General features: G+C 45.1%; 2 protein-coding genes across 8 annotated transcripts in view; both read right to left on the bottom strand.

The window, feature by feature from the left end:
* Positions 1 to 8975, bottom strand: part of PLEKHS1 (pleckstrin homology domain containing S1) — a 31330-nt gene extending 22355 nt beyond the window's left edge. For 2 of the 5 annotated variants that reach the window (XM_058697839.1, XM_058697838.1), the window contains exons 1-2: positions 8745 to 8971; positions 999 to 1070 (exon numbers count right to left, since the gene is read on the bottom strand). In XM_058697839.1, the coding sequence (XP_058553822.1) occupies positions 999 to 1070; positions 8745 to 8779 (107 nt within the window). In that variant the 5' untranslated portion in view covers positions 8780 to 8971. Of the gene's footprint in view, positions 1 to 998; positions 1537 to 1626; positions 3224 to 8744 lie in introns of those variants that run through there. The other 3 variants (XM_058697842.1, XM_058697840.1, XM_058697841.1) reach the window with 3 other exon arrangements.
* Positions 8976 to 13457: 4482 nt separating this feature from the next.
* CASP7 (caspase 7) overlaps positions 13458 to 25688 on the bottom strand; it is a 30985-nt gene continuing 18754 nt past the window's right edge. For all 3 annotated transcript variants that reach the window (XM_058697844.1, XM_058697843.1, XM_058697845.1), the window contains exons 3-7: positions 21041 to 21177; positions 20227 to 20355; positions 19057 to 19232; positions 18570 to 18699; positions 13458 to 15080 (exon numbers count right to left, since the gene is read on the bottom strand). In XM_058697844.1, the coding sequence (XP_058553827.1) occupies positions 14857 to 15080; positions 18570 to 18699; positions 19057 to 19232; positions 20227 to 20355; positions 21041 to 21177 (796 nt within the window). In that variant the 3' untranslated portion in view covers positions 13458 to 14856. The remainder of the gene's footprint in view (positions 15081 to 18569; positions 18700 to 19056; positions 19233 to 20226; positions 20356 to 21040; positions 21178 to 25688) is intronic.

The raw sequence follows: 25688 nt of genomic DNA, 5'->3' as shown, positions 1-25688 counted from the left end.
GGGGGTCATCACCTCTAACCCCCATGTTGTTCAAGATTCGAGTGTATATGTATATAAATACTGGATTTCATACACAATATATTTCATATTATATATATTAAAACCAGTATATGTATACATATGTGAAATCCATTATATATATGAAACCTATAATATAAATTTTGCTCACATAAGCAAAATAAGCCTAAGCTTATGTTATATAAACAAAATTATACACTAAATATGAAATTGCATTCAATTTCATACGTATTTTTATATATAAAACACATAGATTTCACATGTTTTTATATATAATACTATAAAGCTTATACTAGTTTTATAATGGTACGATACCCATTTTACAGATAGAGAAACTGTTATCAGAGAGACTAAGCAATTTGCCTTTGATCTCATAATTAAAAAGAAACAGACCCAGAATTCTAACTTGAGAGTTGCTGTCTGAACCACTTTGCTTCTTTTTCTATTTAAAAAAGGAGAATTGGGGCACCTGGGTGGCTCAGTTGGCTGAGTGTCCAACTCTTGATTTCAGCTCAGGCCATGATCCCAGGGTGGTGAGATCAAGCTCTCTGTTGGGCACGGAGCCTGCTTGAGATTCTCTCTCTCTCTCCCTCTGCCCCTTCCCCCTGCTTGTGCACTCTCTCTCTCTCTCTCTCTCAAGTAAAATAAAATAAAATAAAATAAAATAAAATAAAATAATTAAACCTTTTTGTAGTTCTGGTTGCATTTCTTGTCATTATCCCAGAACAAAAAAGCCTTTCAGATTTATCTCTTTGATCCCGTTCAAAAGAATCTACACCCACTATCATTGTCTATAACCTGTTCATTTTAATGTCACCTGGGATTTGATGAATGTGATATCAAGAGGTCCTATTTCCTTCTGACTATCCAATCCAAGAAAGTTATGAACCAAGAGCCCATAACAGCAGTTTTGCTCAGTTAATATTTCAGACTACCAGAAGCCTCGAGAACCTAAAACATTCAAACCAAACAGTACTTACAGGCAGCCAGCCGGTCGCTGGTCAGTTCTCAGCAAAGTACCCTGTCCCTGGGTCTCCTGTTCACTCTGAGCTCTGAGTGGCAAGGTGAAAATTAAATACAAGCTGCTTGAAATGTGAACCAACAGGAAGTTCCTAAACTATCTTAGGACAGATTTTACTCTTGCCTGAAGCTAAAAGGGAAGCTATTGTCCGAGGGGAAGTCCTGGGCTTTCAGTCTTTTTGTGGCTTGGCACAGAACTGCTCTTGGCATTCCAGCTGTCTGGCATCAAAAAGTAAAAGCAAACAAAGAAAAAAAATTCCCACTAGCCGTTGTCTTTAGTCACAATGATTCTTATTGAGAACAACCTCAGCCTTGCCTTGACCTCCTGCAGTCATTACTACTGAAATAATCCTTTTGCTTCCCACCAATCCATTTCCTCCCAACGTCCTCCTGGGGAAAGTAGGAAGGATTCCTTTGTGCCAGATGAGGAAACGAAAGCCTGCCTTCTCCAGCACAGTGGCACACACCAACAATCTCCAGGATGATCTGCTTCTTCATCTATAAGAGAGTTGTCATCAACAGGGTGGAACTAGATAGGCTGTCTTGTACAGCCACCCAATAAGTCTTAAAAATAAGAGTTTTACTCACAAGAGGGAATGGCAGTCAAGCCTTGTTGAAATCCTCTCTTCCTTTTGCTTCCAAATTACTCTTCCCATTTGGTTCCCTTCTGCCCTCATCTATTAGCTTTGTCTCTTTGTTTCTCTACCTGCAGGCAGTCCATTCATTTCAGAATTCCCAGAGCACCTTCCGTGGATATTTCCCCACTCTACAAGTATTTCTTGATGCTGGGAGAGTTGAGAGCCTCTTGAGATGGGTGATCTTGAATTTGCCAAGAGACCTGTCTGACAGATGTATGGTTTTCTCTAGTGGCATTTGGCTATTCAGGAGAAGAATGGGGGAGTTGGGGAGTAAGCGTTGTTTCAAGTTAATGTTTTTTTTTTTGTTTGTTTTTTGTTTTTTTTTTTTATGCCAGGGAGATATCACAGATAGATGAAGGAGCAAAGGAAGTTAAGATATTTGTGAAAGACTGCCCCAAATGATGAACCATGGTATCAGAGGGACATACGGAGGAAAGAGACTAGAAGGGGACTCCTAGGGAGGAAGCATTGATGAACTTGAAGAAAGATGGAACCAGTTGGCTGGAAAGGTAGGAAGTGCTGCTTGGAGACAGAATGATTGACTGATTATCTTAAAAATAGAGCAGTTGCAGAGAGTGGGTGGCTTTGTGATAGTGTAGACAAAAGGTCATTGGTAATGAGGAAGGCAAGGAACTGAGAGGCAAGGGTGTTTGGTCATCCCCATGGACATTCAGTTTATCCTTTTGGAAACTCTCTAAAGATTTTTGAAATATGAGAAACAGAATAAATGTAATCATTTCCACTCATCTCTCCCAACATATATACACAACAGTGTCAATTTTTATACTTGGATTCGTTTGTAAAAGCAATAGCAGACACACATGTCAAAGGAGGACCCTGGAATCCATAGAAGATTGTAGTCAGAATCCTCTTTATTTCAAAAGAATATTTAGGTCCAGTTTCTGGGGACTAGGGGATCTACAATAGGTGATAGAGAATGGCCCAAAGATTGTAGGTGAGGGAGACAGCTAGTAAGACCACCACTAGGGCCAGAGGAGGGAAGATGGGGGTTTCTTTTTCCTTCCTTTCCTTTCCCCTTATTGCCCTGAATCCTTATACTACCCACCTGGTTGGCACTGGAGCAATGGGATCAGGGTTGGTAGGGAAAGAGTGGCAATGTAGTTCATAATAGGAAGAGAGAGAGACAAGCAAAGTAGGAAGGAGACCCCCAAAGGTGGGCACCCCCCATAGAGCTTCTTTCCCAAAGCCCATCTCAGCATAGGGTGTGAAGCAAATCCCAGCACCCAGTGTTTCCTAGATCCCCCTGCTGGTCAGCAATGGGGCTTCCCTGCTTCTCAGTTTATTGGTACTTCAATTTCATTTCTTAAAAAAGTTTCTTTCTATGTGTACTCATTTTCGAGAGACAGAGGCAGAGTGAGAGCAGGGGAGGGGCAGAGAGAGAGGGAGACACAGAATCTGAAGCAGGTTCCAGGCTCTGAGTGGGGCTCAAACTCATGAACCATAACACCATGACCTGAGCCAAAGCTGGACACTTAACCAACTGAGCCACCCAGGTGCCCCTGTACTTCAATTTCTATTGTAATAGAAGTAACTCTCTTTAATTTCTGGGCCTGGAGATCCATATGGATTTCGAATACATCATGAATTTGAAAAATCAGGCAAAAACTCATAACATCAGAATTTAGCATGATTTCATTCTTCTGCCTTTTGTCCTGGGAGGTGTGTGTGTGTGTGTGTGTGTGTGTGTGTGTGTGTTTAAATGCTTTTATTGCTTTCACTTCCTGTTTAAGCTGAAAGCAGTTAATAAGAAAGAACGCTTTATTTCAGCATTTATTGGTACCAATTGGATAGCAAGCACTCCTGGGGATAAAAGAAGAATTAAACACAGACTTTGTTCTTAGTGACCTTATAAGCTAATATGGGAGATAAGTGACATAAGGAAACAAGCAGAGTGCTAGTCAGTCCTACCAGGGAAGAGCACACTCCAAGGATTTATGGAAGAGAGTTACTGAAGGGACGGTCTACAGAGGTGTTGGCTGCATTAAGAGACCCAGCAAGGCATGATGAAGCATTCAGTGTCTAGCAATAGTGGGAAACCTTTACCACCTCCAGGTCTGTGGGGATAAGAAGAGAGGGGGCAGTGTTTCCAGATTCTGATGAGAGTAATAGCTGTGGGTGAGGTGCCACGAACATGGGAGCAGTGGTTGTAGGAAGGGGAACGTGGCCACAGTCAAAACCACGGCCCTCGTGGAGAGAGCAGAGGTGGGTGGGGGTGGGGTAGGATGGGGGAGATGCCAGCAAAAGAGAGTAGAAAAGAACAGTCAGAGAAGTATATGACAACACAAAACCATGTGGTATCTGGGAGTGGAAGCAAATGCTTTGAGCGGAGAGAGGGGTCCCCTACGTCACTTGCTGCCAAGAGGGTGAGCAAGGGGAGAAATGAGAACTGGTCACTGGATTTGGCAAGATGGAGGGCACGATCTTGGCAAGAGCTATTTTCATGCCGCGGTGTAGAATAGAAAATCTGATGGGAGTGGGTTACAAAAGAGAAATAGCCCATCTGCTGAGGTGCAGAACAGAGCAGAAAAGAGTGGAAAATAGTGGAGAGTCAAGTGGAGATGATCCAGGAGGAATCCAAAATGATGAATATGAAGTGGTGAATGGTGTCAGAGCAACGGAGATCAAGAGTCATGGGAATTCAGAGAAAGGAGCTATTCTTCCAAAGATGGAAGATGATGAGACCAAAAGGGAGATCTTGTGGAGAAGGTGGCACCTCATCTGGGCCTTGAAGCCTTCCTACCCTCCCACTGCCTCCTAATTATCCCTGGGGTGCACATGATTCTTAGATAGCAGACACTCTCTGGATCCCAGCCTTGGCCTCAGCCACTGGTTCAGAGGCAGAAGTAACCTGCCTTATGAGTGGGATGCTGGGTCAAAGGCTCCCTTTCTTTCTCTGGATAGTGCAATGTGTGGATGGAAGAGCGTTTTGCTTCCTTGAGGGACGCGAACCAAAAATAAATAAATAAATAAAAAGACAGGATAAGGAAAGGGCAGAGCTGAAAGAATTACAGAGATGCAGAGCTTCTGTCTGGATGACTGGCAAACTTAGGGTCAAACCATGCTTGAATTCCATCCTTTCTCTGGACTCACTGATTAGGAGGAACTGATATTCCCTTGACTATTTAAGTCAATTCACATTAAATTGTCTTGTGCAAATGGAAATCATTTTGATTGAGAGATGTTATGATTTGAACACTAGGAACTGGCCCAGGGATAGATGTGGGAGGGAATTTGGAAGGAGAAAATGATAAAAAAGAAGGCAACTCAGCATAGTACAGTATTCTTGACATAGTTTTTTTGTGTTCTTTTTAAGATGTTTATGTATTTATTTGGGGGGGGGGGAATAGAGAGTGAGCAGGGGAGGGGCAGAAGAGAGAGGGAGGGAATTCCAAGCAGGCTCTGCACTGTCAGCATGGAGCCTGACATGGGGCCTGAAATAGTGACCTGAGCCAAAACCAAGAGTCGGATGCTTAATCAACTGAGCCCCTCAAGTGCCCCAGCACTGCATAGCATTTTTGAGCATGGAGTCAGACTTCCCGGGTTCATTGCTATGCTCTGTGATCTTGGAGAAGTCATTTAACCTCTCTATGCCTCAGTCTCCTCATCTCTAAAGTGAGAATAATAATAGTACTTACTTGATAGAGTGGTTATAGGAATTAAATGAGCAGATGGTTGTAAAGAATTACAATAGTGCTCAGAAGGTAGTAAGTTCTTTACAAATCTTTGTCAAATAAATTAATGGCATTGTGTCTGCAATTTGCAACTGAGATTATGCATAATCCCCACCTCTAATGAGAGGGGCTGGGCTCCCTGATTTTGAAGACTCTCCCAAAGTACTCTACATAGTGACAGGGTCACTGCAGGCCATTCTTTCTATGTTTCATATGAATAAGTAGAGGCCCCAGGAGGCTTAGAAATCATCTAAGAGAGAACTTAGTAATAAACATCATGATAGAGCCAAACCCCACCAGATCCAGAATTAGGACACCACATTTATCCTTCTGGTCTGCTTCCATTCATTAGGAGCCCTTGGAGTTGTCCTCTTTCTCTTTCTGGGGTAACAAGATGACCTTCAGGTACTCAACAGCCCTAATAGTCTGTGGGTCTCATAATACCACCTTAAATGATTCTGTAATTTACCATTTACAAAGCATTTGCAGTGTCTCCTTCTGGACACAAAAACCTGTTGAGGGACGCAAGGCAGATATTATTTTTCCTGTTTCACAACCAAGAAGGGAAGCTGGTTGATAAAAGGCTTGATATCAGATAAGTTACCACTAAGGGTCACTGGAGCTGAAGCCCACTGAGAACCTCAGGGAGCCAGCATACCCCCTGCCTGTTATCTCATCCGGGGGGAGGGAATTGGGGTATTTATACACCGACTCCTGTCAATCACCGGGGGGACATTAATTTCGGGCACTTCTGGCCTGTCGTACATGTAGCAAAGTGGGCTCAGGAGACCAGAGGGACTCCTCAGGCAAAGGCCTGTGGCTGTTGGCACTTGAGAGCAGGCCACTGCCTTGAAGTGATGAAAATGAGGGATAGGGGTGACCACCGTCAACATGCCCTGGTTTCCTTTCCAAGATGCTCTGGGCACCTTTCTGTGCAAGTAGGCCTGGGAAAGGTGGTGTTTCAGTTAGGCACCTTGCTCTTTTGACCTCCATCAGGGTTTTTTGAGGATAAGGAAGTAGTGATAAGGCTAAATAATGATCCCCCCAAGATGTCTGCATCCTACTCCCGGGAGTCTATGAATACGTTACCTTACGTTACCTTGCATGCAGGTGTAAGTTAAGGATCTTGAAATGGAAAGATTATCCCGGTTTAGCCAGAGGGGCCTGATGTGATCACAAGGGTCCTTAGAGGAGGGAGGCATTTGGTTACAGGAGAGAGAAAATTCTACATTCCTGGGTTGAACATAGTGAAAGGGACCAAGGGAGAAGGAATGTGGGCAGCCTCTAGATGCTGGAAAAAGCAAGGAAATAGATTCTCCCCTGAAATCCTCAGAAGGATCACAGTTCTACCAACACCTGGATTTTAGATTTCTGACCTCTGTAACTCTAAGAGAACCAATTGGTGCTGTTTTAAGTGACTGAATGTGCACTCATTTGTTCCTGCAGCCATTGAGAACTAATAGAGGGAGAATGGGGATTGTGGGGGGTTCGTGGAAGGGTCCACCTCAGCTGTCTGATAGGTAGCTCACGCAGCTTGTGCAAAACACCAATGTTGATTTCACTGTTTGCACCCTTCCTACCAAATGTGTTACCCATCTTGGGAATTGGCACCATTTATGTACCTACTTGTGCCATAAACCTGGGGGGCATCCTCAGTTTCCAGCTTTCTCTCACAATCTCACTTCAAATCTGTCGGCAACTCCTGCTGGCTCTACCTCCAAAATAAAGTCCACATCCGACCACTTTCATAACCTCCATGGCCGCTCCAACCCGCCATCATCCCACCTGACCTAGGCAATGACAGCAACAGCTTCCCACCTGGGCTCCCTTCTTCCACTCTTTCCCTCTGTTGTGTCTTTCACAACGGTTCATCAGATCCTACCACTTCCCTGCTCAAATTTCTCCAATGGCTTCCATCCCACTGCATTAGCACGAGATCCAAGGTGCTCACCTTGATCGAAAGCCCCTACATGATCTGGCCCTGTCTGCCTTTCATCCTTATTTCCCAGCACCCTGCTCTGCAGCACTGGCTTTCTTGATGTTTCTTAAACAGGGCCAGGTGGTAGCTGCCTCAGGGCCTTTGCACTTGCTGCTTGTTCTGCTTAAAACCCTTTTTCACATATCCACATGGTGCACCCCTCACTCTAATTCAAGCTTCTGCTCAGATGTAGGCATTAGAAAGGGCTTTCTCAGCCTTCCACCTAACTTAACTTGCCCTCTGCCCACTCCACCATTCCTGAGCTCCTTATCCTCCTATATCTTTCCGTATGCCCTCTTCTCACTTTCTGAAATTATATGAACGGTCTTTTCTACTGAAATATAAATTCCACGAGGACCAAGACGGTTTTATTACCTGTTCTATACCAATGCCAAGAACAGTGCTCAGCACATAGCTCAATAAATATTTGTTGATTGAGAATACACACTTCCCATTAGGTGACTGTCATGGCTAATCAAAGACAAGTGGTGGCTTCTCATGTAGGTGTCACTTACTCAGCACATGAATTCCTACATTTTTACATAACCACCCACACCTTCTAAATCTTTGTGCCTGAAAGAGAAATTGGTCCTCAGCTACCACAAGTCCTAAGTTAGAAGAAAAATTGTGAGCCATCTGTGACTTCATGGAAAGTACAACCCTCCAACACAGTTCTTTTCAATCGCAAACGGATCCTTTGGCCCTCCCAAATGAGAGGGACCACTGTCCCCACTGGGTGTGTGGCTGTTAGGTGCTGCTTGATTAAATATAGAAAATTCCCGCCTGCTTTTCTTATTTAACCCACTCCCTTTCACTCACATTCAAACCTCCTGGCTTCAAAAATTTGCCCTGGGTATTTATATTATTTTAAAACATTAAAAAAAGAATTTTAAAAAGCAGATGGAATGAATCTTATCGTTACAAATTCCCTCCTCCCTTGTTCTTTTCTTTTTTTCCCCTCCCCTTCTTACATCCAACCTCACTAAGCGGTGTTAACTATCCCTCCCTGAGACCCCAGGGCCCAAGGTGTCTCACCTGTTCAACGTCCCTTTTACAGGTGTATTCTACCACTGGTCTGCAAGCTCAGCTACAAAATGGAATCACATGGAGAGGTTTAACGACACTGGTCCTGGCCCCACTCTCAGAGGTCCTGACTCACTTGGTCTAGGTGCTCCCTGGGGACCGGAAAAGCACTCCAGGTAAGTCTCAGTGCAGCCACAGTTGACCAGCGTCACGTCTAGTCCCTCTCGTTGGGGTCCTTTGAGGCTCCCCTTCTGAATACACTCCCCAAACTCCTCGGAATTTTCCATACATCTCCTTAAATTCACAAAGACCCAGCTCTTGCTTGATGACTCAGTGTTTTCATAACAACGCCCACTGAAAGAAATGTCTCCTTACTTGATGTTATAGTTCTTTGGAGTTTGCAAAGCCATTTCCCACACATTATTTCTCTGACTCCTCTCAACGTGAGGTGGGAATTCAGGGCCAAGATGAGGTGAGGACAGCCAGAGCAGCTGTCTGCGAAGTTAGGGCCAGGGCAGCCACATGGAGCAAAACAAACAAACAACAACAAAAAACCAAAACAGTAACAACAAAATGAAACAGAACAAAAACAATCAAAAAAAAAACAAAAAACAAAAAAAAAAAAACCTCTCAGAAACAGGATTCCCAGTTACATTGGAATTTCAATTAAGCAATAATTTTTTAAAGTTTTTTTTTTAACTTTTTAATGTTTTAATTTAAGTTTTGAGAGACACACAGAGAGCGTGAGCAGGGGAGGCGCAGAGAGAGAGGGAGACAGAACCCGATGCAGGCTCCAGGCTCTGAGCTGTCAGCACAGAGCCTGATGCAGGCCTTGAACCCACGAATGTGAGATCATGACCTGAGCTGAAGTCGGACGCTCAACCAACTCAGAGACCCAGGTGCCCTAGCAATAATTTTTTGTTAACATAAGTATGTTCCATACAATATTTGGGATATACTTATCCCCAAAAAATGTTTGAAATTCTAACTTAACTGGGCACCCTGTATTTTCCTGGGCATCTGTATACCCTGAAGCTTTGGCTTGAGGCTATAACACTCTCTTGCCTTCCTGTGATCTTTTAGCAACTTGCCAGCTTGAGCTCCTGCCCATGTCCCTCCTCTCTTCTGCATGGGTAGCCATTATTCTCAAAAGAGGCTCTTTTGGATATTAGGATCCACTTGTACTTCCTTTTTTCCCACCTTTCCCTCTCTTCTTTTTGTGGCCTAAATTATTTATAAGTTCACACTGGTTTAAAAAACACCATCAAACATTTATTCAGGAGTTTCTGTGTGCCAGGCATTGTGCTAAGTGTTTTGTATTCATTATTTCATTTACTCCTTACAGGCTCTACCTACATAGGACTATTTCCATTTTAAGATGGAGAAACAAGGTTTATGGAGGTTGAGAGATTCTTCAAGGTCATTCGACTTGGAAGTGACAAAGCAAGGATTTGAACAGGGCTGTCGGGAGTCCAGAGCCTTTGTTCTTAACTAGCATGCTAGGAAAACAAGGTGGTACTAAGAGTTTGTGGCTTTGCTAGTCAAGTCGTCTAGCTTGCTCTGTTTAGCTTCCTGAAGCTCCTTGGGGTTCGGAAACCACTGGATAGACCTCTTCCGTGCCATCTGGGTGGCCTGAGAGATTAATGGTTGACAATACAGCAATCCATAAGATGAATATACATTTTTGGAAACCTTATTTTTAACCCTGAGGGAAAGAAGTGTCAAGGCTTTTGAAGAAAGACTTTAGCAGCCAAGAAAACACTAAATCAACCCAGGGACAATGTTCTTTAAACACATTGGCTGAGCCTAAGGGGCAAATAGTTTATACTGATTCTGGGTAGCTGGCCATAAATGTGATGTGTCAGAAAGGCTTTTTTTTTTTTTTTTTTTCAAGTGTTCTGTATCTTTTTTGGTATAAGCTGCCCCTGTGCTTTAGCAGTCTGTAAATATTTGTGCGATTAACGTATGCTGGCAAATGTCTCAAGAGGAAAGCAGGCTTCATAGTGCTCAGCAGAATTGCAATTAGCAATGCAAAAGAAAAAGAATTTGTCTCTTTCATCTCAGTGCTTAAAAACCTGTCAGCATTCAATACAGCTGGAAGCTTCAGAAAAGATAATTTGCAAAAGCTAATTTTCCTAAGCTTTTAAGAGTTAGCCCTTTACCCTGGTATGAAAAAAACATTCACTTGAAAATTGGTTTTTTTCCCTTCCCTACTTAACACTAATTTATTAGAATACTGTATTCTAATAATGTAATCATAATGAAAGGTGTTGTAGAGGGAAGTTCCTTTAAACATGTTAGTAATGTTGTCAAAGGGAGTGTTTTGCATTGTGGTACCCATGAAGTACCAGAGGAGGGAAAACATGGGTGGCCTATCTTCTTTAGAAATGATTGCCTAAGTGATTGGAGAGGAAGAAGAAAGAAGTGTGCCTGCTGAAAGCAGCTGGAGAAGCAGTGCACCTGGACCCATCCACTGCAAGCCGTCTGCCATCTGCTCCTTCCTGACATGCCATGGGCTTCCTCTAAAAGTTGCCATGGCCTTGAGGCTCCTGTACAGCCTCTGAAGTTCCTGGGCAAGCGGTCTGTACTCCCGAGCACATGCGTGCCTTGGATCCTTTGCTCTTCAATCTTGGCGTAAGATGCCTAGCCAGGTGATATGGACTGAATGTTTGTCTCCCTAAAATTCATATGTTGAAGTCCTGGCCCCCAATATGGTGACATGGGAAGGTGGGTCCTTTGGGAGGTGATTAGATTGTGAGGGTAGGCTCCTCATGAATGCATTAGTGCCCTCATAAGAGACCCCTGAAAGGTCCTTATCCCTCCTGTCATGTGAGGATACAGCAGAAAGGTGAAATCTATGACCCAGGAAGTGGACTCTCACCAGACACGGAATCTGCCAGCACCTTGATCTTAGACTTCCCAGCCAGCCTCCAGAACTGTGAGAAACATATGTTTGTTGGTTAAGCTGCCCACTCCACGGTGATGTTACAGCGGCCTGAGCTAAGACACTGGCTCTTGTGAACAGCCAATACGTTGCTGGCCCTTTGGTGATCTTTTTCCAGCTGTTTCATTTAGGCCTTGCTGATCTGCAAGGGAGACTTTTGAGATTAGTATAAAACCCCTACATAAGAATATCCAGGTAGGTTTGTTAAATGAGCAGATTCCTGGTCTCCATTCCAGGAATACAGAATTACAATGGGGGGGTCGATGGGGGTGCAGGAATCTGCTTCATACACAGACCCCCAGGATCCTCAGGCATCCAGAGCTTGAGAACCTCTAAAGTGAAAAAGTCACATTAAAAAAAAAAATTCCCCTTCTGTACTGCCTCCTCTCACCCTTTCTGGGGTGCCTAAAATGAAAGAGGATTTGGTATTTCCTCCAGGAACCCCTCTCGGAATCCTCAAGCAGTAGGACACCCCCTTATCTGCATTCCAGAGTAATGTGAGCACAACTCCTTTACAGCCACTGTTTTACTGGCGTGATTTGTTAACCTCCTCTGGGGAAAGCATCATTTCCTGGTCATCTTTTTTAGCCCACCCCTAATCCAACACCCAGCATTTAGTAGGGCTTTGGTGTTTCGATCTGCGTATCTTTGGAGAACTCTTAAGGGTCACATGCCTTCAGAAAGTAGTGATATCTAGGCTGCTGTTAATTTGTCTCCCTGCCTCATGACACAGATGAATTGCTGCTTTAACCCAGTGACCACCTCCTTCTCACTTGGCCAGATGTTTGCTGGAAAAGGGCCTACAAGCAGGAGTGTGCTCCTATGGAGTCCAAAGGCAATCTCCGGTTACCAGAGTCGCTGGTGACAAGATTTCAGGTGATAGGCTGCGAGACTGGACAAAATAATTTGTCGCCTAGGCTCTGTGCCCTTCTGGAAGACATCATCTTCTTTCTCACAGAAAAGCCTTTCTTTCCTCGAGGCTTTAAACCATGCGAATACACTGAACTCCAGCACTCTGAGACCTATTTTGGGCAATTCATAAACACAATAGGTTTAGATGGTTTATGGAAATTTGCTCAGAGAAAACGCTCAGGGCAGAGCCTAAAGCGGACTGCGAGTGTTATTAATAGCTAACACTTAAAACAGGCTGATGGCACCTTGAGAAAAACTAAAGAGAAACCCTGATTTGAGCCCATTGTCCCAGCAAGGACACCACACACTTGCACTGTCTACCTCATGAGCCAAGAGGGTGCTTTTTGCCTGTTCCTCCTGCAAGGGGCAGCTTGCATTCTAAATAACAATGACAACTAGGAATGTGTAATCACCAGGTTTGAGTACTTATCAGAACTTTGGTTTGTAAAAGGATCAGAAAAGTTTAAGAATGGAGGTGTGACTGAGCACATAACCAACTTGGAACAGGATTTTGGATCTTGATAAGCAGTGTCTGCCCAATGAAGTATTCAAGGATGAAGGCTCTTTCTTAACAGCCATTTACACCGCGTGTCTAAAGGACATGAAGGAATGTTCATTATTTGTGACCTTAATACCTATGATCGCTCAGAGAATTTTGTAAAAAGCCCCAAACCCTGACATTTGGGATCTTTAAGCGAGCTTACAAGGTAAGTAACTAGAGTGCTGTAATTTTTACTTCCAATCACAATACACTTAGGCACATTTATTTCTATGAGAGGCTCCTTAAATAGGATGGTCTATTTTCCAAAGAACACACAGCTGGTGAATTCTGAGAAAGATAGGAATAATGCTTGTTGATTCTTGATTCATGATCTACACTTAAATTTCGTACATTTGGTATACTTTAGATGGCAGGAAACCAGAGACAAATCTAATACACTGGCCCTAATGTTCTTATTGATATACAAAATACTTCTACTCCATCTGATTTTGTTGCCAAATTAATAAATGGTAGCCCACTGCAACCAGCTTTCTAAGCTAACTAACCTTTTACATGAAGATTCTGAACTTCCTAAGTGATGACTTACTTACTGTTCTATTGGTGTTCCAGCATCAAAAGAAACATGAATTATATTATGTGTTGAGGTCAAGTCAGTGAGGTCAATTCGTATCCTGTTTTCCCATTTTTCCACTGCCATAAAAAACTTTAGAAGGAAAGCAAACTGAGCAGGTTAGGAATTAAGCAACCACATTTTAATCAATAAATATGAACATCTGTGTGTTAACCAGTTATTAGGCAGAATAAAATAGTAACTTATCAAGAATTCAAAAAGTAACCTTGTAAACAAAGTGCGAGAATCTGCCATAAACATTGCCCACATAATAGAATTAGAGGTAACAAGAAATTTACTCAGAATGAGGCTTGGAATAATCTAACAAGTTCCAGGTATATGTTAAAGCTAAAAAAAGATTATTTTGCACAGAGTGGGCAATACATAGATTATCTGACAACGCAATGAATAAATGATTGAATGGAGGAATTGCTGAACATCAGGGAATATGATGACTTATATTCACATTATGGGCCATTCTGATAACCATTTCTTGTTCCTGCCCTGCCTCACTAGGCTTTGCTGTGCTCTGTACTGCATGAAATCACATTTCCAAGGGCCCTTGCCAGCTGGCTTCCAGGTAATGCTGGTAGGGTAGGGTGCCAGGGGGAGACTCAGGGCGGGAGAGATGAAGCTGGGGTATTTTTCCACATCTGACTCGGCTGGTATTGCCCCATCTCAGGCAGGGGCTTTGTCTGTGCCATGGCTCCAACTCCCACTATCCCTGGGTGATCCTAGCTCTCACCAGGCAGCTCCCACCATGCCCATGTGGCCAGTTCCTGTGGGCTACCCCAGCTTCTGGATTAAGGGAACCACACCTTTTCATATCCCTCGGTGGTACCAGATTCCTTTTATTTGGCTTCTTTTTGATTATCTTTGTAAGTCAATCTCCTCTATTAAAGCCCCTCTATTGAAACACCTAGTATGGCTTCTGTTTTCTGTCTGATATGTATTAGATTCATTGATTTTTTTCCCTCTCCTTTAACTTCTCTGGGAATTTTTGCGTGAGAATCTGCCCTAAGCCGATGAAAAATCACTCAAATCACACTCAATACCCACTTTATGCAATACAGGTGAACACACACTGCTTTTTCTCAAGCACTGGAATGCTCTTTGCCAGGTGCAAATAGGACTCTGTCTGCCGTGTCACCACTGATCATGGTGGGCACAGCCGAGAGTCATCTGCAGAGGTCGTTTTTGTTGTATGTACTAAATGACAACAAGGAGAAAAATACAAACAGAAAATTAGTCTTAAGAAGAAATTACGAAGTCATCAAATGGACAACATTGTAAACAAAACAAAACAAAACAAAACAAAACTCTCCCAAAACATAGATACATAAGACAGCACCAGAAAAGTTTCTTTCCTGTTGAATCAACAAGTGTTCCTAAAATTAAAATCCTTTAGAATTTCCTGGTATTTCAAGAGCATTAAAAAAAAAAAAAAAAAAAAAAAAAAGACTCATGAACAAATGATCCGTAGCTTTTCGGCTAGAATGCATCCCTGGGATGGTTATTTTCAGAAGTAGAGTTCCTTGGTGAGCATAGAGACCACACATGGGATCTGCTTCTTCTCGTGGAAGTAGGGGTCATCAGACTGGGACTCAAAGTGCCTGGCCACCCTGTTGTTCACCCTGGTGAGGATATGCAGGATCTCCAGGCTCTTGCCATGCTCGTTCAGGATGGAGCACAGGGCCTGCACAAACCAGGACCCGCTGCCCGGGTTCCTCCATGAGTAATAGCCTTCAACGAGACAGAAAGGAGATGATCAGATTGGCTGGCCTGGCCGCACCACCAAGAATGAGCTCTTGGTGTACGGGGCCTCCACACCTGCTTTTCTGAAATTATCTTACTCTTCTCTGCGTGCAAGTCCCCGGTGAGAATTATGCTCGTGTGCTCAGAGAGCACACATCATAGGTTTAGAAGGCTGCGTAAAGATGCTCAACGCAAGGCCTGGTGTTCCTGCGTGGATGCATATCAAATACCCAAGTGCTCAAAGGAAATGCCGGAGAAGCATTTTGTTAACTCTGGGACTCCTCGCTGTCCTCTGGGGGCAGAGCTACTTTCCAATCCAAGCCTCAAAAGAGAGGAATTTGCAGGAGATTTCAGAGAATTTTGAGATGTGTTCCTGCTGTTGGGGGACCCAGAACTGGAGCCAAGCTCCTCATGGAGAAATCTGAAAGTAAGAGTTGGCTGAATGACCAACTGCCTTATGGGTAGAGCCCAGAGAGCCTGCAGCTCTGGGAAGGCCACCATCACAAGGGCAAGGGGTGTGCTTCTCATGGACCAAATATGGTCTGTGGCTGAGAGAGTCTGGCTCTCAGTCTTCCCTGGGTCCTGTCCAACACGATTTTTTGGAGGGACAAGGAGACCTCAGCAGGAAGAGGCTGGACAAGTGCCCTGGAGGATGCCCAGAAGAGGAGGAAGGAATCATGACGCACAGCGAGGAATGGAGACGCAAATCCAAAGCCAAGGAGGTGTAGGGTCCAGGAAACCCAGCAGTTCAGGAAAGTGCCCAAGGAGAAAGCACCCAGCCTTTAGCATTTCACAGGTTCAGAGCGCAAGAAGCCAGGTGACTATGGGACCCGGAGTTTACCTTAACTCACCTCCCTCCCATCTTTGGCTCTGGGAGAACCTAAAAAGGATCTGGCAAATGGGGGAGGAGGTGAGTAAGGGGAAGGATCAAGGCCCCTTTAGCACCTTAGACCTATAGCGGGGCTGATCTGGGATCAGAAGAAATGGAAAGCCAAATTAGGTTCAGGGTTTTAATTGTTATTTTGGTCTGGACGTTCGGGTTACGGTGCTGTGACTGCCTGTGACTTGAAAAGTGACAATACTGTCTCATATCTTAACATGAGCTGTAAAGCCGTGGACCTGCTGATGCCTCCATACAAGGGCAAGGGAATCTTCCCCTCACTTACCCCCATTCCCTCCGGTTTAAAAGGACAGCATGCAACAAAATAAAGTCGCCCTTGGCTTCCATGATGAGCTGTGATTTGTGCCCCTAGTCCTAAGCGGTCCCACCAGTTGAATGAGACCATTATAATTTATGGCAATCGCTTATTGAATAATTGTACAATAAGCAGAAACAACCTTTTTCTGTGACATGTTCGAGGCACTTAGAATTCTTCCCGCGGCGCACTGGTAACCACCGGTGCAAGGATTTAAGCCCAATGGTGTTAGTAGTACCAGAACACAATTCACTTTCAGAGGGGCTCACGGAACGCATCTCGTTCAATACAATGAACTAGTGAGGCTGGTCATGGACAGTCACCTCCATTTTAGTACTGCCCCTGCACTCATGTCCTTTAACCCCTGACCTACATGGTCTTCCAGGGAGCCAGTCTCACCCTGTGACTCTCCTACCTGAAATAGTTCCATTGCACTTCATTATCAGGGTGAAGTTCAGGCCGCTTAGGATAGCACACAGGACTCCCCATGGTGGGGCCCCCCTGTTTACCTATCCAGGTTTAATCCGTGCTGTGCCTTGTCACATCCTGTGCTATAAACGGCGTCCCCCAAAACTCAAATGTTGAACCCAGCCCCTAATGGGGCTAGATGTGGAGATAGGGCCTTTCTGAAGGTAATTAATGTTAAGTGAGGCCATGAGGGTGGAGCCCCAATCCCAAAGAATTAGTGTCCTGATCAGAAGAGACCTTCTCCCTCCACCATCTCTCTGCCATGTGGGTGGGGACAGAGCTAGAAATAGACGGTTACCAGCCAAGAAGCAGGCCCTCACTAGAAACCAAAATGGCGGGCACCTGGGTCTTGGATTTCCTAGCCTCAAGAACGGCGAGAGATAGATTTCTGCCTCGAGTCTGTGGCATTTTGTTGCAGCAGCCCACAGGCTAACACACCCTGTGGTCCAGCCTTTTGAGTTTTGCCTCTGACCCCTTGGCACTCAGTCTGGCAAGCCACCTTTCCCTTCCCCTGCTGTCTGATTTTTCATGAGTCGGTTACGGTGGTGTTTTATGAACGCTTCCCTCACCTGCCTCCCTGGAGTTCACCCTTCTTCCCCTACTTCTTCTGCCAGACCTTGCTCAGAACACCAACAGCTCTTCCTTGGGTTTGTTCACCCAGACCGATGACCCCGTGCCACTGCCTCCCTCTCAAGAGCAGGAAGACCAAACTTTTTTTTTTTTTTCACGTGATCCTTAAAACGTGTGAAGCTGTCATTCTCACGAAACCTCATCTGTAGATCCTGCCAGAGCTGTTTTTCCAAACACACCTATTTACTGTAACCAACCAATACCTCTGTAGCAAGCACTTGACCAAACTACTACCCCACAGGGCATTTCTAAGTGATAGGTTTTACTAAAGCACAGGAAGGAATTCTACTGAACTAAGGCAAACAAGGAGCTTGGGAAATGGGTAGGCTTGCTCACTCCTGGCATTTTCTGGTGCCTGTTTCCGGGTCACAATGTCAAGAATCCCGGTCTGAGTTACTGCTATAGTTTTATACCAAAATCTCTCTGGGATCTTGAGCATATCACTTAAGCTCACCCCAGCTCAATTTTTTTTTAGTCTGTAAAATTAAGACAGTAACACCTTTCCTAACCACCTACCCAATTATTAGGAGGATGATAAGAGGTAAGAGACACTCTGTAAGACATTCTGTAAGGTGTGCTACAGAAATGTTTGCTCTTACTATTACCAATAATAGTAGTGATACTTAAATGGAAGGGCTGAGCTTCCTTGGAGAGAAACTCGAACACATCTCCGTGGCAGGCAGAACAATGGCCCCCGGAGACGTCCACGCCCTAGCCCTGGAACCCAGGGACAGGGTACCTGACTTGGCAGAAGGGACTCTGCAGATGTGATCACAGTTACGGAAGTAAGGGGGGAGCGTATCCTGGGTTACTCAGGTGGGCCCGACCTAATCCCAGGAGTCCTGAGAAGAGGAGAACCTGTCCCAGCTGTGGTCAGAGAGAGGGACAGGTTCACAGAAGAGTCACAGAGATGTGAGATCGCTGGCTTTGAAGCTGGAGGAAGAGGAGCACAAGGCAGGGAACCCAAACATGCTGGAAAAAGCAAGGACACGGATTTTCCCCCTGGAGCCTCCAGAAGGAATGTGGCCCTGCCATCCCATTTCGGAATTCTGACCTCCAGAAGCGGAAGACAATCCACTTGTATATCGGAAGCTACTGCGTTTTAGGGAATTTAGCACTGCAGCAAGAGGAAAGGGATATAGCCCCAGGCCTGCGTGTTGATGGAGTGGCATGGTCTTGATACCTGGGACTGTAGAATAGGCGAAGAGAAAGTCGGCTTCAACGGGGATCTTGTATCGGGGATTGGCATCTGTGTCATTGATAGGCCCCGAGTCAGCCTGGACCCCGTCATCGAGCTCGGTCCCCCGGCAAGCCTAAGTAACAAAGCAGAGATCACTCCATGGAGTCAGGAACCGGCACGCGTGTGCTTTTCACTGCTGCGTCCCGGTGCCGAGGGCTATGCGTGGCGGGTTCGGCAAGAATTTGATCAATAAATAAATGAACAAAGCCTGTGTCGAATTAGTAAGCCAGAGCCAATGAAAATCTTGCAGTGTCTTAAAGAAGCCCTCACAATCCGTGGTCTGATGCAAATACAGATGCGAAGCATTTAGAGGTAGAAAACCAAAACCCCAGTCTGCAAACCCCGACCGAAACAGCACGTACATTTGTAAAAGTGATCCGACCCAAGTCACTCTGTAATCCTTTCCCGTTTTCGACAGTATGGGGGTTACCTGAATGAAGAAGAGTTTGGGTTTCTCTAGAAGAGTTTTGCATCTGTCCCCCCTAAAATGGGCTGTCAAGTCCTTTATCGCGGTCACGCCGTCTGTTCCATAAATTAAATTTTCTTCTCCGTGGCTTAGTAAGATGCAGGCGAAACAAGCCGAATTTCTGTGGTCCTCTTCAGAGGCTGCAAGCAAGCCATTGGAAGATTGAAAGGTTAAGACGTAAGTCCTGCGGGACCTCAAAAGGGTCCTCCTTCCCAGCCTGGCAGCGACCGCTGTCGGGACAGGTATTCAGGGGCAGGAGCACCCCTCCAGAGAGAAGGAAGACCAGTGGAGAGAAGCGAGAGGCACGGAGAACTCTAGAATTCTCACTCAGTCTGAAACCAAGATGGCGCTGCCTCCTGAGGATGTGCGCCTCAAGTGTGGGAGGGGGTTCAGGCAGCTGCCGGGAGGCAGCACACTGGGGTGCTGAAGGGCATGGCCCTACTGCTTGTTAGGTCTGTGACACCAGGCAAGTTACTTAACCATTTTGTGCCTTGGTTTCCTCATCTGTAAAATCTGTTTTAAAAAGAAGATACTTCCTGGGGTGCTTGGGTGGCTCAGTTGGTTGAGCGTCTGACTTTTGATTTCAGCTTAGGTCATGGTCTCACAGTTTGTGAGATCCAGCCTTGTGCTGGGTTTTGGGCTGACAGAGTGAGCCTGCTTGGGATTCTCTCTCTCTCTCTCTCTCTCTCTGCCTCTCCCCTGATCATGTGCACATTTGCTTGCTCTCTCTCTCTCTCTCTCTCAAAAGAAATACAGAAGCTTCAAAAAAAATAACACTTCTGAAGTACATGGGGACTAGAGAAGAGTTTACATTTCAACTCCATTCTGGACAGAATGATACAGACTTGTTCCTTTCCTACGAATTAACTCTTTGAAATTGGAACTGTTCTGTAGATCCCAAACCTATCATTTGCTGTCCTATGAGCAGATTTCATCTTTTTTAGGGAGAGATCTAAGTTTCCTGAAAGACCCCCGCCTAGCCTGCAGACAGGGATGGAGTAGTCCAGACGAAGGAAAGGCTGCCCAGGCTGAAATCCCTCTGTCCTGCAAAGGCGGCCCCCCATCTATGAGCCCACTCGTGTGCTGCCCCTCCTGGGAACAGGAAGGAGACGGAGGGAGGGGGTAGGCACGCACCTTGTTTCAGCAGATCTTGCATTTTGGCACAAGAGCAGTCATTGTAGACGACCACATCAAAACCCAGGTTTCTGAAGCACTTGAAAAGAGCCTCGGCATCTTTGTCTGTTCCGTTTCGGACGCCCATGCCTGTGGGAATCAAGCCCACGATGAGCAATCCTGGGCTGGGAACTGCCTGCCAGCATCGCCCCGTCAGGCCTAAGTGCAGCTTTGCTGTCTCTTGTATAAATGCTCCCAAGGTCACAATTTAAGGGAGCAACTCGGGGCGCGTGGGTGGCTCAGTCTGTTGGGCGTCCGACTTCGGCTCAGGTCGCGAACTCGCAGTTCACAGGTTTGAGCCCCTGTGTCGGGCTCTGTGCTGACAGCTCGGAGCCTGGAGACTGTTTCAGATTCTATGTCTCCCCCCCCCCCTCTCTGTCCCTCCCCCCACTTGCACTCTTTCTCTCTTTCAGAAATAAACATTAATTTTTTTTTAATGTGGAATTGATATATGAAGCAAACTTAAAGGAGAGGGTTACTCAGCTCACCCACAGAAGGTGAGCCTCATCATGGCAACTCCAGTTGGGGCCAAAAGGCTCCCCTTGACTCTTAGCCCTTTGGTCCCAGTCTTGCATCAGATAATGCACATGGTGGGACCTTCGATTCCAAAGCTTCTGGCGTCCTCACATCCCTTCCCCCCAGACACGTAAATAGCATTGGATGGGGGGCTGTCTGCCATAGCAGATGGGCACTGCCTTTCTCCAATCAAAGTCTGATACAAGTTGAAGACAATGGAAAGGAACAGGAGAGGTTAGCCTACGCCCACAACACTTACCTGTCTTTTTGTCGAAGTTCTTGTTGTTTATGATGATGCATTTGCCCACCTTCTCAAAATTCATGTTATACTGATATGCAGGCACTCGGTCCTGGGTGGTCGTGACTGATCTTCCCGAGCCATTTTTCTTCTTTTTACTGGGGAAATATAAAGGCAGTCAGAGGCTATGGAAGACATTTGGATGGAAATGGCCTCTGGATTCTATTATTAGCAGGGAAGGGGTGCCCAAGAAAGCTGCGGTATCTGTGAAGAAAAAAGGCCCGAGGGGGGCAGATGGTTTTGTTTAATTGTCATATTTAAAACGAACGGGATCTCCTGCCTTGTTTCGCTACATGCCAGAGAGATGCAAATTAAAACCACAGTGTGATACTGGGACACTCTCACCAGGATGGCCACCACGTGCTGGTGACCGTGTTTCACACCTGGCGTTGTCATACATTGCTGTGGGAACCTACTTTGGACTTGCGTGGTGGAAAACTCGTAGAATCTACCAAAACTGAACTTAAAACACATCCTATGACAGAGCAATTCCACTCCTGGGGCTATCGCCCAAAGTAGAGTAAATATGTTTGCAAAAAAGGAAAGATCTACACATGTGCACAGGGGTACTGTCTAGCAATAGCCCCAAGCAGGAAATTATCCATATGTGCATTTACAGTGCAGTGAATAAACTGAATATGCATATAATGAAATCCTACAGAACAACGAGAATGAACCAACCGTGACAACAAGAAGCCACATAAACAAATCTCGCAAATATAATACTGGATGAAAGAATCCACATACAGAAAACGCTAATACCTAATAGTAGAAGCAGTTACGTGAAAAGGTGGACAAAAGGAGCAGCAACTTAAAAAAGCAAGTTGGGGCCCCTGGGTGGCTCAGTCGGTTAAATGTTGACCCTTGATTTTGGCTCAGGCTCACAGTTTGTGAGTTCAAGCCCCACGCTGGGCTCTGCACTGACAGTACGGAGCCTGATTGGGATATTCTCTCTCTCTCTCTCTCTCTCTCTCTCTCTTTCTCTCTCCCTCTCTCTCTCTTCCCCTCTCCTGTTCATGCTCTCTCTCCTCTCTCTCTCTCTCAAAAATAAATAAATAAACTTTAAAGAAGAAAAAAGAAAAAAAGAAAGTAGTCCCCTTCCAATCTCCAAACACTGACCATCCAGCTTTCCAGAAGTCTGGCACATGGGCACTGAGGCTGAACATGAAGCATCATTGAGAGAACACAGAAAAAAAGGTCAAATGTGGGTGGAAAGCAGCCGTGCCAGTCATCCACAGGAATATAGGCTCCCCAATAGAAGAGATCTTTTTTTTTTTTTTAATCTGTTCTGAAAAATTGCTGCGTCCCCAGTCCCGGGAACAATGCCTGGCATATAAGTTTTCCGTTAATAAATATCTTTTGGAGGGGCACCTGGGTGGCTCAGTCGGTTAAGCGTCCAACTTCGGCTCAGTTCATGATCTCACGGCTTGTGGGTTTGAGCCCCACGTCGGTCTCTGTGCTGACAGCTCAGAGCCTGGAGCCTGCTTCCGATTCTGTGTCTCCTTCTTTCTCTGTCCCTCCCCTGCTCATGCTCTGTCTCTCTCACTCTCAAAAATAGTAAATGTTAAAAAAAAAAAAAATATATATATATATATTTTTTTAAAAACTACACACCAATATCCCTTATAATTATAGATGCAAAAACTCTCAAAAAATATTAGCAAGTCAAATCTGTAGGATTATTGACCATCCCCGAGTGTGATCGATCCCAGGAATTCAAGGTTAGTTTAATATCCAAAAATCGATGAATGTAATCCATCATATCAATAAAGGACAAAACCATATAATCAACTCCATTGATGCAGAAAAAGGAATTGACAAAATACAGTACCCTATTATGATAAAAATGCTACATAAACTAGGATTACAATAGCACTAATCCAACTGGAAAAGGACATCTATGAAAAACTCCCAGCTAACACCATACTTAATGATGGGAGACTGAACGCTTTCCCCCTAAGGTCAAAAACAGGTCAGATATGTCCATTCTGGCCACTTCTGTTAAATACTGCAGGAGAGGTTCTAGTCAGGGCAATTAGGTTGAAAAAAAGTCTTCTGCGAATGAATGAATCAAGTCCTATCCCCTCATTTTACAGATAAGGAAACAGGTCCACAGAGAGGCAGGGGTTGTTCAAGGTCAGCCAGGCAGTGATGAGCACAGTGAGACCAACACGTCGGCCTCAGGTGACGGTCAGCATCCCATGTTGGTGTTTCAGAGTCCCACGCCCTGGCCTATCTGTTAGAAGACTCATCCACCACTGTCGCAAAACTGTCATCAAAAGTTGTTAGGAGTAGAGTGAAAATAAAAACTCAGCTTGGTACCTGACAAATGCAGGCCCAAGGGTATCCCCCCGCCCCCCCCCCCCCCCCAGGCTTCACTGAATCTCACTGTTGTAGTTTCTCAGAGTCTCTGGAAGGACATGGCCTCTGCCGTCGCCCCTCCTACCTGGGTCCAGATTACAGAGTAGCTCTCTATGAATCTCCAGACAGCCGATTGCTGTTTTTCAACCGCTACACCACTTTATCCTCCACTTTTAATAAGGCCAACTTTCTTCCGTGACATCGTCTGATTTTTCAGAGAAAAACATCCTCGATCTCTTCTACCATCTCTCGATTCTTCTTCCCTACTTTTTCTGTCTAGTCTAGGGGGGTGATGTCAGTTCTCCTCCACATTTCTTTCCCCAGGGAGGCAGCCCAAACCAGCACTGGACTGAGACTCAGAATCTGCCCAAGGGAACCCTTCACAGAGCACCGAGCCCCCTTCCTGGAAAACAGCCTTCTGTGACCGTCACAGAATCAGATGGCCGACTTGATGGGCAGCAAATACTCTTGTGGAGTCTTCTTCCCCTCCCAGGCCTCCATAAAAGCTCAGAGGAGACGAATACCAGCAAAGTGAGCTTCTGTGGTGTTCAAGGGCATGCCACGTATGGGAGCGTAGGATTTACTTCTGAATTCCCTGTCAATGACCCACACTGACAGTGTCCTCTGTGCATGAGGCAGATGATCTGCACATAGTCCTTCATATGCACACACAGTCTTTGGCCTTCAATTGATGCCTCTGAAGTTGGGGGAGGTGGCTTAATTAGGGCCATTCCATAGGTACTGATAACAACTAACATTTGTCAGGGCTTACTATGGGCCAGGACCTTGTTAAAATTCTCCCTGCATTTTCTCATTTCCTCCTGACAGGTCTTTAGCTAATTTAAGGCCACTCAAAGACCCGAAATAAGACCAGCATAAAGTCTAGCAGGCCGGAGGATCTCTAAGAGATAAGACTCTACTTCTATCTTCTGCTATATGAGTTATCCTAAAACAAACTGTACAAGAACATCCAAGTAATAAATGTGCTGTGGTGTTTTTTTTTTTTTTTAAAGCTGTCATTAGCCCATCCCCAATGATGAGCAAAACAAAAGATGCCAGTGAGCATCTTTTATAAGAAAAACAGGCTTGGTTGTAAGTTACATGAAAAAAAAAAAAAAAAAAAAAGGACTCGGCTTTTATCAGAATAGGATTTGGAAAATCAATTTTTAAAAAAAGGAACACAAAAGGGGAATAATGATAGATACACTTTAAAGAAATTTCCATGGTTATGAAAAGTACCTTAAAATTGAATATGAAATGTGATTCTTATCCCTGGTAAATATTTCAAAGGGGAGGGGATTCCCTTACCTTACCGGCCCCCAACTTGAACTCTCATTTTTCAAAATGAAAGGAGTATCTGCTTCCTCTTTCTGGATTTGAGTCCGTCGTTTATTTTTCCTTCTAACCCCAAGTAGCTTTTTGTTAAACCCAGGTCTTTCCAGATCCCAAATGTGTATTAGAGAGCAATCAATTCTACTCCATTGACTTCATCTTCTTAAGAGGCACCGGCCTTGGGAAAATTCCATCTGCAGCTTAACTTGTGGGGAAGCAACCCCTGTGACCGGGTTAAAGCATGTCACTGGACAGACAAAAGGACGAAAGGGCTGTCAGGATGGAGAGAGCACCAGGACAAAAAAAAAAAAAAAAGTGGACCGGAGCCCACGGCATAATAGATACATTCTGCTAGAATCAGAGTCCAAGAGATCAGAGTCCCTCACTGACTAGCCTCGAGGCTTCCCAGCACCCTCTCCTGGGGATTAGCGCCCTTTCGGTCCCATTCTCCCTTCAAAGACTCCAGTGAGAGCAAGGCCTTCACTTCCATTTTGCCCATTCTGCCTGCAAGGCTGCTGCAGAGATATTAAGTACAGCCTCACATTTGGGAAGAGAAATGACTTCTGAGAGGCGACTCTTTTAGGATAGCCCCTAGCTGCTGCATGTTTACCCACACAGGACAGTTATTTCACTGCAGAACTTCTCTTGTGCGTGACCCCTAAGGCTATTTGGAGACACTCGTGGCCTGGCGGGTTTTCTTCCCTTTCCCCCACCCCACCCCACCCCCGAGGCTCTTATTTCCAACTGTGGACCTTCACAGCGTGCCTCGGTTAAAAGACCCGGCTGGAAGACACAAATGTGTCCCGTCGGCCCCTCCCATAATGACCTGCAAACAGGTACAAAGATCCAGTTCAGTCTCTACTTCCTGGACGAACCTCGAAGGGCAGGGTGTTTAATCAAAATAACACGGTACCGC

Source organism: Neofelis nebulosa, chromosome 13 (assembly GCF_028018385.1).
Source record: "Neofelis nebulosa isolate mNeoNeb1 chromosome 13, mNeoNeb1.pri, whole genome shotgun sequence".
In the NCBI taxonomy this organism is placed as follows: domain Eukaryota; kingdom Metazoa; phylum Chordata; class Mammalia; order Carnivora; family Felidae; genus Neofelis; species Neofelis nebulosa.
Note: the sequence above shows the minus strand (reverse complement) of the source record. Positions and strands in the feature narration are given on the sequence as shown.